The sequence below is a fragment of the Coregonus clupeaformis genome, chromosome 1 (genome assembly GCF_020615455.1).
Source record: "Coregonus clupeaformis isolate EN_2021a chromosome 1, ASM2061545v1, whole genome shotgun sequence".
Lineage (NCBI taxonomy): Eukaryota > Metazoa > Chordata > Actinopteri > Salmoniformes > Salmonidae > Coregonus > Coregonus clupeaformis.
The window spans coordinates 67,144,860-67,165,229 of NC_059192.1; the positions used below are offsets into that span (position 1 = coordinate 67,144,860).

The window sequence follows — 20,370 nt, forward strand, 5'->3', positions numbered from 1 at the left end:
AAATTAATTACTTAAAAATCATACAATGTGATTTTCTGGATTTTTGTTTTAGATTCTGTCTCTCACAGTTGAAGTGTACCTATGATAAAAATTACAGACCTCTACATGCTTTGTAAGTAGGAAAACCTGCAAAATCAGCAATGTATCAAATACTTGTTCTCCCCACTGTATATATACACACACACACACACACACACATACATAAGGATACATATATACATATACATACACACACACACACACAGTCGTGGTCAAACGTTTGGAGAATGACACAAATACTAAATTTTCACTACTTAAGTTACTTAAATTACTACTTAATTACTATTTAAGTTACTACTTAAATTTTTTTACTTAAGTTTGCTGCCTCAGTTTTGATGATGCCAATTTGCATATACTCCAAAATGTCATGAAGAGTGATCAGATGAATTGCAATTAATTGCAAAGTCCCTCTTTGCCATGAAAATGAACTTAATCCCCCAAAAACATGTCCACTGCATTTCAGCCCTGCACAAAGGACCAGCTGCCATCATGTCAGTGATTGTCTCGTTAACACAGGTGAGAGTGTTGACGAGGACAAGGCTGGAGATCACTCTGTCATGGTGATTGAGTTAGAATAACAGACTGGAAGCTTTAAAAAGGAGGGTGGTGCTTGAAATCATTGTTCTTCCTCTGTTAACCATGGTTACCTGCAAGGAAACACATGCCGTCATCATTGCTTTGCACAAAAAGGGCTTCACAGGCAAGGATATTGCTGCTAGTAAGATTGCACCTAAATCAACCATTTATCAGATCATCAAGAACTTCAAGGAGAGAGGTTCAATTGTTGTGAAGGCGGCGTCAGGGCGTCCATTAAAGTCCAGCAAACGCCAGGACCGTCTCCTAAAGTTCATTCAGCTGCGGGATTGGGGCACCACCAGTGCAGAGCTTGCTCAGGAATAGCAGCAGGCAGGTGTGAGTGCATCTGCATGCACAGTGAGGAGAATACTTTTGGAGGATGGCCTGGTGTCAAGAAAGGCAGCAAAGAAGCCACTTCTCTCCAGGAAAAACATCAGGGACAGACTGATATTCTGCAAAAGGTACAAGGATTGGACTGCTGAGGACTGGGGTAAAGTCATTTTCTCTGATGAATCCCATTTCCGATTGTTTTGGGCATCCGGAAAACACCTTGTCCGGAGAAGACAAGGTGAGCGCTACCATCAGTCCTGTGTCATGCCAACAGTAAAGCATCCTGAGACCATTCATGTGTGGGGTTGCTTCTCAGCCAAGGGAGTGGGCTCACTCACAAATTTGCCTAAGACCACAGCCATGAATAAAGAATGGTACCAACACATCCTCTGAGAGCAACTTCTCCCAACCATCCAAGAACAGTTTGGTGACGAACAATTTCCATCATGATGGAGCACCTTGCCATAAGGCAAAAGTGATAACTAAGTGGCTCGGGGAACAAAACATCGACATTTTGGGTCCATGGCCAGGAAACTCCCCAGACCTTAATCCCATTGAGAACTTGTGGTCGATCCTCAAGAGGCGGGTGGACAAACAAAAACCCACAAATTCTGACAAACTCCAAGCATTGATTATGCAAGAATGGGCTGCCATCAGTCAGGATATGGCCCAGAAGTTAATTGACAGCATGCCAGAGCGGATTGCAGAGGTCTTGAAAAAGAAGGGTCATCAACACTGCAAATATTGACTCTTTGCATAAACTTTATGTAATTGTCAATAAAAGCCTTTGACACTTATGGAATGCTTGTAATTATACTTCAGTATACCATAGTAACATCTGACAAAAATATCTCATAACACTGAAGCACCGAACTTTGTGAAGACCAATACTTGTGTCATTCTCAAAACTTTTGACCACGACTGTACACACACACACACATACAGTGGGGGAAAAAATTATTTAGTCAGCCACCAATTGTGCAAGTTCTCCCACTTAAAAAGATGAGAGAGGCCTGTAATTTTCATCGTAGGTACACGTCAACTATGACAGACAAAATGAGAAGAAAAAAAATCAAGAAAATCACATTGTAGGATTTTTAATGAATTTATTTGCAAAATGATGATGGTGGAAAATAAGTATTTGGTCAATAACAAAAGTTTCTCAATACTTTGTTATATACCCTTTGTTGGCAATGACACAGGTCAAACGTTTTCTGTAAGTCTTCACAAGGTTTTCACACACTGTTGCTGGTATTTTGGCCCATTCCTCCATGCAGATCTCCTCTAGAGCAGTGATGTTTTGGGGCTGTCGCTGGGCAACACAGACTTTCAACTCCCTCCAAAGATTTTCTATGGGGTTGAGATCTGGAGACTGGCTAGGCCACTCCAGGACCTTGAAATGCTTCTTACGAAGCCACTCCTTCGTTGCCCGGGCGGTGTGTTTGGGATCATTGTTATGCTGAAAGACCCAGCCATGTTTCATCTTCAATGCCCTTGCTGATGGAAGGAGGTTTTCACTCAAAATCTCACGATACATAGCCCCATTCATTCTTTCCTTTACACGGATCAGTCGTCCTGGTCCCTTTGCAGAAAAACAGCCCCAAAGCATGATGTTTCCACCCCATGCTTCACAGTAGGTATGGTGTCTTTGGATGCAACTCAGCATTCTTTGTCCTCCAAACACGACGAGTTGAGTTTTTACCAAAAAGTTCTATTTTGGTTTCATCTGACCATATGATATTCTCCCAATCCTCTTCTGGATCATCCAAATGCACTCTAGCAAACTTCAGACGGGCCTGGACATGGACTGGCTTAAGCAGGGGGACACGTCCTGCACTGCAGGATTTGAGTCCCTGGCGGCGTAGTGTGTTACTGATGGTAGGCTTGAGATCTTGCGTGGAGCCCCAGATCGAGGGAGATTATCAGTGGTCTTGTATGTCTTCCATTTCCTAATAATTGCCCCCATAGTTGATTTCTTCAAACCAAGCTGCTTACCTATTGCAGATTCAGTCTTCCCAGCCTGGTGCAGGTCTACAATTTTGTTTCTGGTGTCCTTTGACAGCTCTTTGGTCTTGGCCATAGTGGAGTTTGGAGTGTGACTGTTTGAGGTTGTGGACAGGTGTCTTTCATACTGATAACAAGTTCAAACAGGTGCCATTAATACAGGTAACGAGTGGAGGACAGAGGAGCCTCTTAAAGAAGAAGTTACAGGTCTGTGAGAGCCAGAAATCATGCTTGTTTGTAGGTGACCAAATACTTATTTTCCACCATATTTTGCAAATAAATTCATTAAAAATCCTACAATGGGATTTTCTGGATTTTTTTTCCTCCATTTGTCTGTCATAGTTGACGTGTACCTATGATGAAAATTACAGGCCTCTCTCATCTTTTTAAGTGGGAGAACTTGCACAATTGGTGGCTGACTAAATACTTTTTTTCCCCACTGTACAGTATCTCACAAAAGTGAGTACACCCCTCACATGTTTGTAAATATTTCAGTATATCTTTTCATGTGACAACACTGAAGAAATGACACTTTGCTACAATGTAAAGTAGTGAGTGTACAGCTTGTATAACCGTGTACATTTGCTGTCCCCTCAAAATAACTCAACACACAGCCATTAATGTCTAAACTACTGGCAACAAAAGTGAGTACACCCCTAAGTGAAAATGTCCAAATTGGGCCCAATTAGCCATTTTCCCTCCCCGGTGTCATGTGACTCGTTAGTGTTACAAGGTCTCAGGTGTGAATAGATAGCAGGTGTGTTAAATTTGGTGTCATCGCTCTCACACTCCCTCATACTGGTCACTGGAAGTTCAACATGGCACCTCATGGCAAAGAACTCTCTGAGGAGCTGAATAAAATAATTGTTGCTCTACATAAAGATGGCCTGGGCTATAAGAAGATTGCCAAGACCCTGAAACTGAGCTGCAGCACGGTGGCCAAGACCATACAGCGGTTTAACAGGACAGGTTCCACTCAGAACAGGCCTCGCCATGGTCGACCAAAGAAGTTGAGTGCACGTGCTCAGCGTCATATCCAGAGGTTGTCTTTGGGAAATAGATGTATGAGTGCTGCCAGCATTGCTGCAGAGGTTGAAGGGGTGGGGGGTCAGCCTGTCAGTGCTCAGACCATACGCCACACACTGCATCAAATTGGTCTGCATGGCTGTCCTCCCAGAAGGAAGCCTCTTCTAAAGATGATGCACAAGAAAGCCCGCAAACAGTTTGCTGAAGACAAGCAGATTAAGGACATGGATTACTGGAACCATGTCCTGTGGTCTGATGAGACCAAGATAAACTTATTTGGTTCAGATGGTGTCAAGCGTGTGTGGCGGCAACCAGGTGAGGAGTACAAAGACAAGTGTGTCTTGCGTACAGTCAAGCATGGTGGTGGGAGTGTCATGGTCGGTCTGGTGCTGCATGAGTGCTGCCAGCACTGGGGAGCTACAGTTCATTGAGGGAACCATGAATGCCAACATGTACTGTGACATACTGAAGCAGAGCATGATCCCCTCCCTTCGGAGACTGGGCCGCAGGGCAGTATTCCAACATGATAACGAACCCAAACACACCTCCAAGACGACCACTGCCTTGCTAAAGAAGCTGAGGGTAAAGGTGATGGACTGGCCAAGCATGTCTCCAGACCTTAACCCTATTGAGCATCTGTGGGGCATCCTGAAACGGAAGGTGGAGAAGTGCAAGGTCTCTAACATCCACCAGCTCCGTGATGTCGTCATGGAGGAGTGGAAGAGGACTCCAGTGGCAACCTGTGAAGCTCTGGTGCACTCCATGCCCAAGAGGGTTAAGGCAGTACTAGAAAATGATGGTAGCCACACAAAATATTGACACTTAGGGCCCAATTTGACATTTTCACTTAGGGGTGTACTCACTTTTGTTGCCAGCGGTTTAGATATTAATGGCTGTGTGTTGTGTTATTTTGAGGGGACAGCAAATTTACACTGTTATACAAGCTATACACTCACTACTTTATATTGTAGCAAAGTGTCATTTCTTCAGTGTTGTCAAATGAAAATATATATTAAAATATTTACAAAAATGTGAGGGGTGTACTCACTTTTGTGAGATACTGTACATACACATACATACATACATACATACATACATAAATATATACACACACACACACACACACACACACACACACACACACACAGTTGAAGTCGGATGTTTACATACACCTTAGCCAAATACATTTAAACTCAGTTTTTCACAATTCCTGACATTTAATCCTAGTAAAAATTCCCTGTCTTAGGTCAGTTAGGATCACCACTTTATTTTAAGAATGTGAAATCAGAATAATAGTAGAGAGAATTATTTATTTAAGCTTTTATTTCTTTCATCACATTCCCAGTGGGTCAGAAGTTTACATGCTACCAAATACTAATCGAGTGTATTGCCTTTAAATTGTTTAACTTGGGTCAAACGTTTTGTGTAGCCTTCCACAAGCTTCCCACAATAAGTTGGGTGAATGTTGGCCCATTCCTCCTGACAGAGCTGGTGTAACTGAGTCAGGTTTGTAGGCCTCCTTGCACGCACACGCTTTTTCAGTTCTGCCCACAAATGTTCTATAGGATTGAGGTCAGGGCTTTGTGATGGCCACTCCAATACCTTGACTTTGTTGTCCTTAAGCCATTTTGCCACAACTTTGGAAGTATGCTTGGGGTCATTGTCCATTTGGAAGACCCATTTGCGACCAAGCTTTAACTTCCTGACTGATGTCTTGAGATGTTGCTTCAATATATCCACATAATTCTTCTTCCTCATGATGCCATCTATTTTGTGAAGTGCACCAGTCCCTCCTGCAGCAAAGCACCCCCACAGCATGATGCTGCCACCCCCGTGCTTCACGGTTGGGATGGTGTTCTTCGGCTTGCAATTCTACCCCTTTTTCCTCCAAACATAACGATGGTCATTATGGCCAAACAGTTCTATTGTTGTTTCATCAGACCAGAGGACATTTCTCCAAAAAGTAAGATCTTTGTCCCCATGTGCAGTTGCAAACCGTAGTCTGGCTTTTTTATGGCGGTTTTGGAGCAGTGGCTTCTTCCTTGCTGAGCGGCCTTTCAGGTTATGTCAATATAGGACTCGTTTTACTGTGGATATAGATACTTTTGTACCCGTTTCCTCCAGCATCTTCACAAGGTCCTTTGCTGTTGTTCTGGGATTGATTTGCAATTTTCGCACCAAAGAACGTTAATCTCTAGGAGAGAGAACGCGTCTCCTTCCTGAGCGGTATGACGGCTGCGTGGTCCCATGGTGTTTATACTTGCGTACTATTGTTTATACAGATGAATGAGGTACCTTCAGGCGTTTGGAAATTACTCCCAATGATGAACCAGAAATTTTTTTCTGAGGCCTTGGCTGATTTCTTTTGATTTTCCCATGATGTCAAGCAAAGAGGAACTGAGTTTGAAGGTAGGCCTTGAAATACATCCACAGGTACACCTCCAATTGGCTCAAATGATGTCAATTAGCCTATTAGAAGCTTCCAAAGCCATGACATCATTTTCTGGAATTTTCCAAGCTGTTTAAAGGCACAGTCAACTTAGTGTATGTAAACTTCTGACCCACTGGAATTGTGATACAGTGAATTATAAGTGAAATAATCTGTCTGTAAACAATTGTTGGAAAAATTACTTGTGTCATGCACAAAGTAGTTGTCCTAACCGACTTGCCAAAACTATAGTTTGTTAACAAGAAATTTGTGGAGTGGTTGAAAAACAAATTTTAATGACTCCAACCCTAGTGTACATACAGTACCAGTCAGTCAAAAGTTTGGACACACCTACTCATTCAAGGGTTTTTCTTTATTTTTACTATATTGTAGAATAATAGTGAAAACATCAAAGCTATGAAATAACACATATGGAATCATGTAGTAACCAAAAAAGTGATCAACAAATCAACATTTATTTTATGTTTGAGATTCTTCAAATAGCCATCCTTTGCCTGATGACAGCTTTGCACACTCTTGGCATTCTCTCAACCAGCTTCATGAGGTAGTCACCTGGAATGCATTTCAATTAACAGGTGTGCCAAGTCCATATTATGGCAAGAACAGCTCAAATAAGCAAAGAGAAGCGACAGTCCATCATTACTTTAAGACATGAAGGTCAGTCAATATGGAACATTTCAAGAACTTTAAAAATGTCTTCAAGTGCAGTCGCAAAAACCATCAAGCGCTATGATGAAACTCTCTCTCATGAGGACCACCACAGGAAAGGAAGACCCAGAGTTACCTCTGCTGCAGAGGATACGTTTATTAGAGTTACCAGCCTCAGAAAGTACAGCCCAAATAAATGCTTCACAGAGTTCAAGTAACAGACCCATCTCAACATCAACTGTTCAGAGGGGACTGTGTGAATCAGGCCTTCATGGTCAAATTGCGGCAAAGAAACCACTACTAAAGGACACCAATAATAAGAAGAGACCTGCTTGGGCCAAGAAACACGAGCAATGGACATCAGACCGGGGGAAATTTCAAACCGCCGTGTCTTTGTGAGACGCAGAGTAGGTGAACGGATGATCTCCACATGTGTGGTTCCCACCATGAAGCATGGAGGAGGAGGTGTGATGGTCTGGGGGTGCTTTGCTGGTGACACTGTGTGATTTATTCAGAATTCAAGGCACACTTATCCAGCATGGCTACCACAGCATTCTGCAACAATACGCCATCCCATCTGGTTTGGGCTTATCATTTGGTCTTCAACAGGACAATGACCCAAAACACCTCCAGGGTGTGTAAGGGCTACAGTGAGGGATACACTTTTTTTTTTTGTTATTCTGTCTCTCACTGTTCAAATAAACCTACCATTAAAATTATAGACTGATCATTTCTTTGTCAGTGGGCAAACATACAAAATCAGCAGGGGATCAAATATTTTTTTCCCTCACTGTATTTGACCAAGAAGGAGAGTGATGGAGCGCTGCATCAGATAACCTGGCCTCCACAATCACCTGACCTCAACCCAAATGAGAAGTTTTGGGATGAGTTGGACTGCAGAGTGAAGGAAAAGCAGCCAACAAATGCTCAGCATATGTGGGAACTCCTTCAAGACTGTTGGAAAAGCATGCCAGGTGAAGCTGGTTGAGAGAATGCCAAGAGTGTGCAAAGCTGTCATCAAGGCAAAGGGTGGCTATTTGAAGAATTTCAAATCTCAAATATATTTTGATTTGTGTATCACTTTTTGTTACTACATGATTCCATAGGTGTTATTTCATAGTTTTGATGTCTTCACTATTATTCTACAATGTAGAAAATAGTAAAAATAAAGAAAAACGCTTGAATGAGTAGGTGTGTCCAAACTTTTGACTGGTACTGTATATATGATCCCCACTTTTCCTCATCTCTCACCTGGCTGACACTATGACCGCATCCCCTTCGCTCCACCTCAGTGCAGGGATGTACTTGAGGCATTGCTTAGAGAGCACATACAGGCCTGGAAAGAAGACAGACCCGGCAGCCAGGATGGTCAACATGGTCCAACGTGTTTGTCTTGGTGGCAAAGTTCAGCAGGTAGTCTGGTCTTTGAGACCTTTCTTCCCTCTGAAAATGGAAGCACCGAGATCAACAATTTCAAAACAAGCAGGCAACTAATGCACTAATAAAGTTGTTTCCTTTCTTTTATCATGTGTCGCCAAAGGGACACAGACGATTAAGTGGGAAAGGGGCATTGGGACAAAAATAGCACCAGCACAGAGTGGAGAAGAGGGTATTTGTTAAATTTACAAAGGGGCAGAGAGGGTTAGTGCATGTGGATGATGGTGGTGATGCTGAGGGCTGGATGTGGTGGCTGGTGAGTGATTTTCATAGATGAGGAAGCTCATTGTGCTAACATGACAGGGTGGCCATCTAAGGTCATTATGAACCTTATCACTACTAGGGCTGTGGCGGTCACAAAATTTCGTCAGCCGATGATTGTCAAGCAAATAACTGTCGTCTCATGGTAATTGACCGTTAATTAACATAAACACATTTCGCATCTCCTGGATTCCACACATAGCCTACAAGCCATTTAAGTATAATAAATCCATGTAATATAGCATACACCTTCACAATAAATCCATTATTTATTTTAGACAGATCTAGAGACACATTATATGAAGAAAATGTAGTCTATTTCAGAAGAAAATAATAGCATACTCTGAGTTGTCCTAATGTTAGGTCCTGATGTGGCTATGCCAAATGGCTGTGGGCTACACTAGTTCATTTAGCAGACAAGATTTGCTTATAATTCAGTGGCATTATTTTATACTATTTTATAGCAAGAAGAATACAATTGAACAAAGCTGAATAAAATATAAACATTTTCTTCAAACGATTTGAGGGAGTGCACACATGCGGCTATTCTATGTTGAGCGGTTAACAAAATAGGTACTCCTATATGTTTAATTTAGAGTTATTAATGTAACTTTAGTTCTACAATCGTTGGGCTATATGTTTGGATTTTTAATACATTATAAGGCTGCATGATGACACTAATGATGATTTGAACAATTTTGCTTGAACGGCATGTGCTCTGCTTTGTTCTTTATACAGGCTGTACACATTCCAAGTCTCTCATTCACAATTTGACAAGCACTTGATAATGCCTCGAATTTAAAGGTGGCATCCCCTTTGTGGCCGTAATGCACCCTAAAAAAATCCACGCCTTTTGCGGCCCGGAGTGCTGTGTTGTGCTCTTCTCCCTGAGTGTGCTGCGCAATCCGAAGCGCCTATCACTCACATGGCTCTCCGTCACGTGATCGGGTCTTTCTCACAGGCTACAAGTGAAGACAGACACATCGGGGATGCAACTGTGTGCATCCTTATCCAATTCCGAGGTGCATATTGAAGATATTGGAAGAACTGTCCACATTTACTTTTCGTCAGCCAACAAGATGAGTAGGCCTAATGAACTTCAAAAGCACTAGCCTATGTCAATCTACTATCCCCCATAATACAAAAGTTTACCTATTCTGTGCAAGAAATAAATATTCCAAACATAGTCTGGGACAGTTGTGGGATGTGATAGATCCCAAATGAATACAACTACTAGCATCAAAAAAACATGTTTTATGCAATGTGGCTGACGCAACAGATCAGAACGTTTAGCTTAAAATGTTGATAAACTATTAGTCAATTTCTTCACATTATAAGCGCAGCAATGCGCATATGGTAGTACGCTATAAGCGCAAATGTTCCATTAGCGGGAAAACCCCATTATCAAAAGTGACCGCAAATGTAGGTGCCCTCCTGGACACCTACAGTACCCGATGTCACAGGAAGGCCAAAAAGATCAAGGACATCAACCACCCGAGCCACTGCCTGTTCACCCCGCTATCATCCAGAAGGCGAGGTCAGTACAGGTGCATCAAAGCTGGGACCGAGAGAATGAAAAACAGCTTCTATCTTAAGGCCATCAGACTGTTAAATAGCCATCACTAGCACATTAGAGGCTGCTGCTGCCTATTGAAATCATTGGCCACTTTAAGAAATGGAACACTAGTCACTTTAATAATGTTTACATATCTTGCACTACTCATCTCATATGTATATACTGTATTCTATAATATTCTACTGTATCTTAGTCCATGCCGCTCTGTCAAGGCTTGTCCATATATGTATATATTCTTAAATTCCATTCCTTACTTAGATTTGTGTGTATTGGGTACATGTTGTGAAATTGTTAGATATTACTTGTTAGATATTACTGAACTGTCGGAGCTAGAAGCACAAGCATTTCGCTACACCCGCAATAACATCTGCTAAACACGTGTATGTGACAAATACGATTTGATATAATGCTTTTATTATAAAGGTGCATTTTTATGGTGAAAATGATCTTCCCCAAACTTGAAACCCACGCGCTGCTTACATATGCCAGTTAGGCTCTACACCCCTTGTAAAGCGCATTAATGTGCTTAATTTTAAGAAGTTATTTGGCCACTTTAGTTGTGATACAAACCTTATTAAAACATATATTGGCTAGGCTAAATGAGGTGTGCGACCATGATTCGAAAAAGTTGCAAAAAAAGGCATTGTTTCTTATACTGGGCATCATTCACAAGTGATATTATATAATTCACAAGTGATAGGCTAATATAGTCACCCATCAGGCTTTTCTTGATTTAATCTTGTCTTTACATATACTAAATAATATATCTGTGACATTTGTTTTGATTTAGAATGGACCATTATCATGCACCTGTATCGAAAACAGGGGCAGCAGAAAAAAATGTCATCTATGCACTGAAATAGCGAATGGAGGACGCTTTTCCCCGTGGTTTATTTTCATGCCAGCCAGGTAGGCTATACTCCTGTTGTATATATAAGCAATGTGCTTAGTATTACGAGAGTTGAGAAATAAATATTTGGCCTAGCTTATAGAAAGCTGATGGGATCCTGGTCTTTTTATATCACTTTGGAAATGTTGCGCAACATGAGCTCTCATGAAGTGTTTGATTACAATTGAGATTACATTTGCATTGATGTCAGAGTGATTAGAGGGACAATAGAGTGCTTAGTACCAGGCAGTTAGCAAGTTTGGTAGGCTACTAATGACCAGCATCAGAGCTTGCAGAAGCCTAATTACCGTGACTAAACGGTCATGTGGAATTTGAATGCCTTCATGACTTGTGACCGCCGGTGTGGCGGTGATACGGTCACCGCAACAGCCCTAATCACTACCAACTCAGGCCTGAGGCATGCACGTTGATCCCACACAATGCAGCATGGTTGCTCCGACTAGACGTAACATAGTCAACGTTTTTTTGAGTACCTCCTATTCGTATGAGGTTACGAATGGTCGGTTACTTAAGACAGAAGGTTACTTAAGCCATAAACGAAAGGAGGGAGGTTGGTTGGGGAGGATGGGTGGGCGTATAGGCCTAACGGTAACTTTGCAACTACTTGCGGTGGCTGCTCTTTCACTACAATACAGTACAGCAATACAAAAATAGTAGCCTACTGGAGCGCATTTCATTTATTTACCCAAGAGAGTTTAGTTACATATATGGGCTTTTATGTTTCTGTCGTCCGCAATGTGCTGTAGCCTATATATCATAGGTAATATATTGGATATCAGCACAATCATTTGGGCTTTTTTTGGGCTTGGGCTCATAAAATGTATTTAATGTAGGGCTCAAATGTATTTAATGTATGGCTCATCAGGCTCAGGTAGCACCAGGCTTGAATTTTCATGCGGATCAAAGCCATACATATTTATATGCTTTAGAATGACACAAATACCGGGTTACCCGGGAGAAAAGTGGTTTCTTCCTCGGGATGGAACATTTGTAAAATACTGGGAAAATATTCAACCCTAGTGTGTATTGATGGGGACAAAGTAGTAAAATGTTGGCTTATCACTGACTAGTGTATGTCCAACAGACGAATCCTGCTGCTGCTGATGACCTTGACACCAGCTTTAGCAGTACAGATCCTGGGATCAAGCTCAAGATCATCTGATTCAGAAGAGGGAAAAAAACAGGGCTGGCAAGACCCAAAGTGTATAGTCTATGTCCAAGGTCATGGAGCTCATGAAGTTCTGCCAGACCACCTGATATTGCCTAAGACAAGACGAGGTTCACCAGCTGAAGAACATTCAGGAACTTGACTTGAGCGCTCAGCCAACACAACATCCATATTCAGTTAGACTGATGTTGTAGTGTAATATAGAATGCCTTGTATGCTCACAACTGCATTGTGGTATAGATCTTGCTACCTCTTGTACATAGTGTATGTTTATAATGGAGTACAATATAAAATATTATATTTTTTACAAGTGTACTGACAAGTGACTAAATGATTCCAGCTGCATCAGAACCCAATTAAGTGTTAAATTCAACTTCTAGATCAATTGATGAAATGTATTTGGAAGTACAGTGCCTTGCAAAAGTATTCACCCCCCTTGGCGTTTTTTCCTATTTTGTTGCATTACAACTTGTAATTTAAATGGATTTTTAATTGGATTTCATGTAATGGACATACACAAAATAGTCCAAATTGGTGAAGTGAAATTAAAAACGTACTTGATTCAAAAAATTATAAAAAATAAATAGCGGAAAAGTGGTGCGTGCATATGTATTCACCCACTTTGCTATGAAGCCCCTAAATAAGATATGGTGCAACCAATTACCTTCAGAAGTCACATAATTAGTTAAATAAAGTTTCAATCTAAGTGTCACATGATCTGTCACATGATCTCAGTACATATACACCTGTTCTGAAAGGCCCCAGAGTCTGCAACACCACTAAGCAAGCGGCACCATGAAGACCAAGGAGCTCTCCAAACAGGTCAGGGACAAAGTTGTGGAGAAGTACAGATCAGGGTTGGGTTATAAAAAAAAATATCCTAAACTTTTAACATCCCACGGAGCACCATTAAATCCATTATGTAAAAAATGGAAAGAATATGGCACCACAACAAACCTGCCAAGAGAGGGCTGCCCACCAAAACTTAGGGACCAGGCAAGGAGGGCTTAATCAGAGAGGCAACAGAGACCAAAGATAACCCTGAAGGAGCTGCAAAGTTCCACAGCGGAGATTAGAGTATCTGTCCATAGGACCACTTTAAGCCGTACACTCCACAGAGCTGGGCTTTAAGGAAGAGTGGCCAGAAAAAAGCCATTGGTTAAAGAAAAAAAGACGCAAACACGTGTGGTGTTCGCCAAAAGGCATGTGGGAGAATCCCCAAACATATGGAAGAAGGTCCTCTGGTCAGACGAGACTACAATTGAGCTTTTTGGCCATCAAGGAAAACACTATGTCTGGCGCAAACCCAACACCTCTCATCACCCCAAGAACACCATTCCCACAGTGAAGCATGGTGGTGGCAGCATCATGCTGTGGTGATGTTTTTCCCATCGGCAGGGACTGGGAAACTTTTTGTTACATTACAGCCTTATTCTAAAATGGATTAAAAAAATTATACTTATGTAAATAAACTACACACAATAACCCAAAATGACAAAGCGAAAAAAGGTTTAGAAATGTTTACAAATGTATTTAAAATAAAAACAGAAATACCTTATTTACATAAGTATTCAGACCCTTTGCTATGAGACTCCAAATTGAGCTCAGGCGCATCCTGTTTCCATTGATCATCCTTGATATGTTTCTACAACTTGATTGGAGTCCACCTGTGGTAACGTAAATTGATTGGACATGATTTGGAAAGGCACACACCTGTCTTTATAAGGTCCCACAGTTGACAGTGCATGTCAGAGCAAAAGCCATGAGGTCGAAGGAATTGTCCGTAGAGCTCCGAGACAGGATTGTGTCGAGGCACAGATCTGGGGAAGGGTACATTTTATATTTTTAGTCATTTAGCAGACGCTCTTATCCAGAGCGACTTACATTTTTCACGGTACCAAACAATTTCTGCAGCATTGAAGGTCCCCAAGAACACAGTGGCCTCCATCATTCTTAAATGGAAGCAGTTTGGAACCACCAAGACTCTTCCTAGAGCTGGCCGCCCGGCCAAACTGAGCAATCGGGGGAGAATGGCCTTGGTCAGGGAGGTGACCAAGAACCCAATGGTCACTGACAGAGCTCCAGAGTTCCTCTGTGGAGATGGGAGAACCTTCCAGAAGGACAACCATCTCCGCAGCACTCCACCAATCAGGCCTTTATAGTAGAGCGGCCAGACGGAAGCCACTCCTTAGTAAAAGGCACATGACAGCCCACTTGGAGTTTACCAAAAGGCACCTAAAGACTCTCAGACCATGAGAAACAAGATTCTCTGGTCTGATGAAACCAAGATTGAACTCTTTGGCCTGAATGCCAAGCGAAACCTGGCACCATCCCTACGGTGAAGCATGGTGGTGGCAGCATCATGCAGTGGGGATGTTTTTCAGCGGCAGGGACTGGGAGACTAGTCAGGATCGAGGCAAAGATTAACGGAGCAAAGTACAGAGAGCTCCTTGATGGAAACCTGCTCCAGAACACTCAGGACCTCAGACTGGGGCGAAGGTTCACCTTCCAACAGGACAACTACCCTAAGCACACAGCCAAGACAACACAGGAGTGGCTTTGGGACAAGTCTCTGAATGTCCTTGAGTGGCCCAGCCAGAGCCCGGACTTGAACCCGATCGAACATCTCTGGAGAGATCTGAAAATAGCTGTGCAGCAACACTCCCCATCCAACCTGACAGAGCTTGAGAGGATCTGCAGAGAAGAATGGGAGAAACTCCCCAAATACAGGCAATACCCAAGAAGACTTGATACTGTAATCGCTGCCAAAGGTACTTCAACAAAGTACTGAGTAAAGGGTCTGAATAATTATGTAAATGTTATGTTTTTTTATTTAATAAATTAGCAAACATTTCTACAAAACTGTTTTTGCTTTGTCATCATGGGGTAGTGTGTGTAGATTGATGATGGGGAAATGTAATCCATTTTAGAATAAGGCTGTAAAGTAACAAAATGTGGAAGAAGTCAAGGGATCTGAATACTTTCCGAAGGCACTGTACTTCTCATTTTACTTTTAATTCCATCTTCCATTGACTAGATAACCTCCTAACTTGCTTTGTCACACAAGGAGGCTCTATAATGGCGCTTTGATGATTTGTGATTGGCCGAAAAACAACAAGCTACAGGCGCCACTCTGCATAGGCTATTCTAGTTGAGCAGTGGAGAACATACTATAAACTTTTTATCCACAACTCTTTGTCCATCGCAGTTGTAATCGACTGAAGCCAAAATGTTCCAAACTGGAGATTTAAACAATGATGGAGGATCCTCCAATTCTGGTTTATCGACCCCACCACTCACCATGTACACAGTTCCAGGCTGCGCCTCACAAAATGATAGTTTGAAAACAGCCAGTTAAGATTTGAATTTTGATTGCAACGTGCACATAGGCTGTAGTTGTTTTAACGGAATAGCCTACAATGTCTTTTCAGCTCAGATTTACCCACGAGGCAATGGCATCCAACGCAGCGTAGGCATAGCCTATAGGCCTAGTGTTTTATTTATTTTTAATCAATATTTTTGTATGTATTCATTCGGATTCACAGTGTGGACCAAACCGAGGTCCCTGTACCGAACGGTTCAGTAAAAATACGTGTACTGTTACAGCCCTAGTAGAGTCTAGTACTGGTCGCCCCCACTAGCACAGTAGGCGGGAGGCTGGGGCGACATCGTGTGCTAGCTTTGGGGCGGCAGGTAGCTTAGTGGTTAAGAGCGTTGTGCCAGTAACTGAAAGGTCGCTGGTTCTAATCCCCGACCCGACTAGGTGAAAAATCTGTCAATATGCCCTTGAGCAGGGCACTTAACCCTAATTGCTCATGTAAGTCGCTCTGGATAAGAGCGTCTGCTAAATGACTAAAATGTCAATGTGTACTGGAGAAAATCGTTCCCGACAGGCGGGGTCAAAGGACACGGTCGACCGATCGTCCCCGCTAGCACAACCCTGTGTAGTAGTTAGCAACACCGTATGCTTGCTAGTTAGCTAAAACACGGTGTCGCTCCCGCCTGCTGTGTACCAGTCCTCCTTAGGACTAACTGGCTGAACAACTGCTCTCGCAGTCGTTAACAGAACTGCGGGGAAACAGTGCCCGACAGGCCTACCAGAGTACACTCCAGTCAAAACTGTTCGCTGCTCTGGCACCCCAATGGTGGAACAAGCTCCCTCACGACGCCAGGACAGCGGAGTCACTCACCACCTTCCGGAGACATTTGAAACCCCACCTCTTTAAGGAATACCTGGGATAGGATAAAGTAATCGTTCTACCCCCCCCAAAAAAAAAAAAAACATTGTAAAGTGGTTATCCCACTGGCTATAAGGTGAATGCACCTATTTGTAAGTCGCTCTGGATAAGAGCGTCTGCTAAATAATGTAAATGTACAGCTAGCTAACTGCCGTTGTCACCCTCGCCCCTTCTTCAGTGGGGTTTATCGGCGGCTGGCATCCAACGCTATTGTGCATTATCGCCACCTACTGTACTGGAGCCGCGCACCCCCGGCCAGTCCTAATTTAAAAATTGATCAATAGAACGGGGTTCCTGCACATGCAGGAATGACCCGAATTGGGGGCCGCAATTGCACCTTTCTCGGTCAAACTCATCGTCAATATCTCTAACGCACAGATATGGGGCAAGAAATTGTAAATTATTAAATAAATTGTATATTATTAGTCCACTGGACCCATAATTTATTTTCTCTGGAAACGGAAGAGCTCCACAAAATAAGCATATGAATAGCCATGTGGGTCAATGGTAGCTAGCTGGTTGGCTAAAGACGAGAGTCGGTGCATTGTAAATACGCAATGCGCTATCGTGCCATCTCGAATTAAATGCAGATAAGATTACTTGCATGCTGGCTGACCACTTATTTAGATAACTAGTTATATTTTGGTTATTGCACAGCTTTGAGCTTACAAAAAATGTAATACTTTAAAACATGACCAGCTTGCTGTAGCATCAGTGGACTTGTTCACACAGGCTAACGTTAGTTACAGCTACCTAGCTAATGAACAGTCACAGATAAAAAAGGAAATCTTTGGCAGTGATGTTCCATCACACATGGCAAAATCAGGCAGTAAGCTATACTGCCGGCTAGATAACGTATGCTAAATTATCTAGCTAGTGTTAGTTCAACGACAATATACACGTTCTTTATAGAACACGTATAAAACCAAGGGTACATATTGAATCTCAATAGTACCAAAAAATGGTGGTAAAAGGACAGAATACAGTACAATAGCTAGCTAGAAAGCTAATATTTAGCAGCTAGCTAACACTGACCAGTTAGCAACATTACTAACAATGCCTTTTCAGTGCATCGAGTTGAGCACGAATACCTAGCTAACTAAGCCAAAACACCACGAACGTTTGAAAACCAAGCCAAGTAGTTAGCTAGCTCGCGTGATGTGGGTAGGTAGCTAACGTTAATTCTAATATTACCATTAGACAACTCACGTTAGTTCACTCCTGTTCTGGCCTAGCCAAAAAGGACCAGTAGCGGTAGCTAGCTAGCCACTTGGCTAACACAAACATGCTAGCTAGCTAAATCGAAATGAATGGAACGAAGTTAGGGAGATTTACATAGATATTTTGCAGTCGAGTCAGCGGCCTGTCGAAACTCGTGTCCTGGAAAAAGCGATTAGCGAAGTCCCGGGGGTGCCCGTCTGGATGATCCACATGTTCTAACTGTTAGTTTTTGACCCCAAATATATCTTACAATAAAAGTGCTGTGCAAGGGCTTCCAAAATTTCGATTGTTACTCCTTCCAAAAGATTTCGACCAGCAAGTGACTGTGCCTGGCGACGCTCTAGCACCTCAGCTGGACAACATGACGGTTTGCAACTGTAAAAAAACAACAAAAGATACTCCAGATGTTGACTGCTAGCACATTGCTTCAGGATAACACAAAACTTGCCTCTCCTAGATTTGCGGATAGCAAAAGCTAGATAAATGTGGTCTGGCAGCAACAGTGTTCAGGGGCGGATTGGCAATCTGGCAGATGGGCTGGACCATTTTTTTGTTGACGCATACAAAAACATGTTTTTTTATATAAAAAATAAAACAATGAAAAAAGGTGACATGGCTGACGGCCCATGGGAATGTTAAGATTTTTTATTTTAGATTTTTGCGCAATTTCTGTTATACTAATCTATAATGAGCCTTTGGCTGGTCAGTGGGCAACGGCCGGTTTTTCTGATAGGCTGAGCTGAGGTCACACAAACATTCAAAGTCAAACGCTGCATCAGCAAATAGACCTGCTCCGACTCTGTCATCAGTTAGACAGCCAAGATCATGGATCATAAAAAACGGAAAGGGTGCATATAAACGTAGAAAGAGCACATTCTACATTGTCACCTCACTCAAAACTTCCTATTTTTTGGGCAGCTAAAACTATGATTTGGTCAAACAGTAAAGTGCATTATCATGATTCTTGTAATGAAAGTGTCTGCCCTGCCCATGTGCCTGCCCACTCTCCTCTCCCCCATGCGCTCAACAGAAAAATGTGATCTGATCGTATAACATTTCAAAATGCAATTGCAGAAATTTCTGGAGTCCTATTTGGGCAGTAAAATATAGCAACTATAATTAATTGTCAACCCAAAATGTATGACAATCAGTAAATTAGGTTGCACATAAAAATATATTGAATCATTAATTCCTGCTTGGACGTGTTAGATGAAATAACTTATTTCTTGAATACCTAGATAGTCTATTTATTATACTTTCATTATTTGGGTCTGACCAAATCATGATTTGGGTGCAACGAAATCATGGGCTGGTGCCACCAACTGTAAAAGTTAGTGGCACCAGTGGAAAATGTTAGTCTGGAGCCCTGTAACAGTAAGTAGGCTGTGGCTGCAAATATGAAGTTTTCGGTCCCGCCCACCCCTCCAGAAACCTCTTTCTCAAAGCTAAGGATCCGGATCACATTCTGCGCATGTGTTATTTGACGCACACTACATAGCTGCTGCTCATACTCCCCCTCCCTTCACATTTCTTTCTTTACTCACCCTCTTCTGAACCATGATGATGTAGCCTATCTCTGCCTCATATTTCTGAACAGCTGAAATAAACATTCTATGGTGATTTGAACGACCATTCCAAAGTGCCTTCGGAAAGTTCAGACCCCTTGACCTTTTCCACATTTTATTCCATTTATTTTTTTATTTTATTCTCAGGAATCTACTATTTTTATTTTTATTTATTTGTTACATTTTTTTGTCATTTAGCAGACGCTCTTATCCGGAGCGACTTACAGTTAGTGAGTGCATATATTTTAATGTATTTTCCATACTGGAATCAAACCCACAACCCTGGCGTTGCAAATGCCATACTCTACCAACTGAGCTACATCCCTATCATGATAATCTACACAGAATACCCCATAATGACAAAGCGAAAACAGGTTTTTAGAAATGTTTGCACATTTATTACAAATAAAAAACTGAAATACCTTATTTACATAAGTATTCAGACCCTTTGCTATAAGACTAGACATTTAGCTTAGGTGCATCCTGTTTCCATTGATCATCCTTGAGAAGTTTCTACAACTTGATTGGAGTCCACTTGTGGTAAATTAAATTGATTGGACATGATTTGGAAAGGCACACACCTGTCTATATAAAGGTCCCACAGTTGACAGTGCATGTCAGAGCAAAAACCAAGCCATGAGGTTGAAGGACTTGTCCATAATGCTCCGAGACAGGATTGTGTCGAGTCACAGATCTGGGGAAGGGTACCAAAAAATGTCTGCAGCATTGAAGGTCCCCAAGAACACAGTGGCCTCCATCATTCTTAAATGGAAGAAGTTTGGAACCACCAGAGCTGGCCGCCTGCCCAAACTGAGCAATCGGGGGAGAAATGCCTTGGCCAAGGAGGTGACCAAGAACCCGATGGTCACTCTGACAGAGCTCTGGAGTTTCTCTGTGGAGATGGGAGAACCTTCTCTGCAGC

At 42.2% G+C, this 20,370-nt stretch overlaps 1 protein-coding gene across 6 annotated transcripts in view; it reads right to left on the minus strand.

Moving 5' to 3' along the window:
• Positions 1–18,418, minus strand: part of tlcd3bb (TLC domain containing 3Bb) — a 58,332-nt gene extending 39,914 nt beyond the window's left edge. For 3 of the 6 annotated variants that reach the window (XR_006001886.2, XM_041884614.2, XM_041884605.2), the window contains exons 1-2: positions 17,998–18,418; positions 8,324–8,515 (exon numbers count right to left, since the gene is read on the minus strand). Coding sequence is in view for 5 of the 6 variants with exons in the window: in XM_041884614.2 (XP_041740548.2) it covers positions 8,324–8,448 (125 nt within the window). In the remaining variant the exon portion in view is untranslated. Of the gene's footprint in view, positions 1–8,323; positions 8,516–17,871; positions 17,972–17,997 lie in introns of those variants that run through there. The other 3 variants (XM_041884617.2, XM_041884621.2, XM_041884626.2) reach the window with 3 other exon arrangements.
• Positions 18,419–20,370: the final 1,952 nt, after the last annotated feature.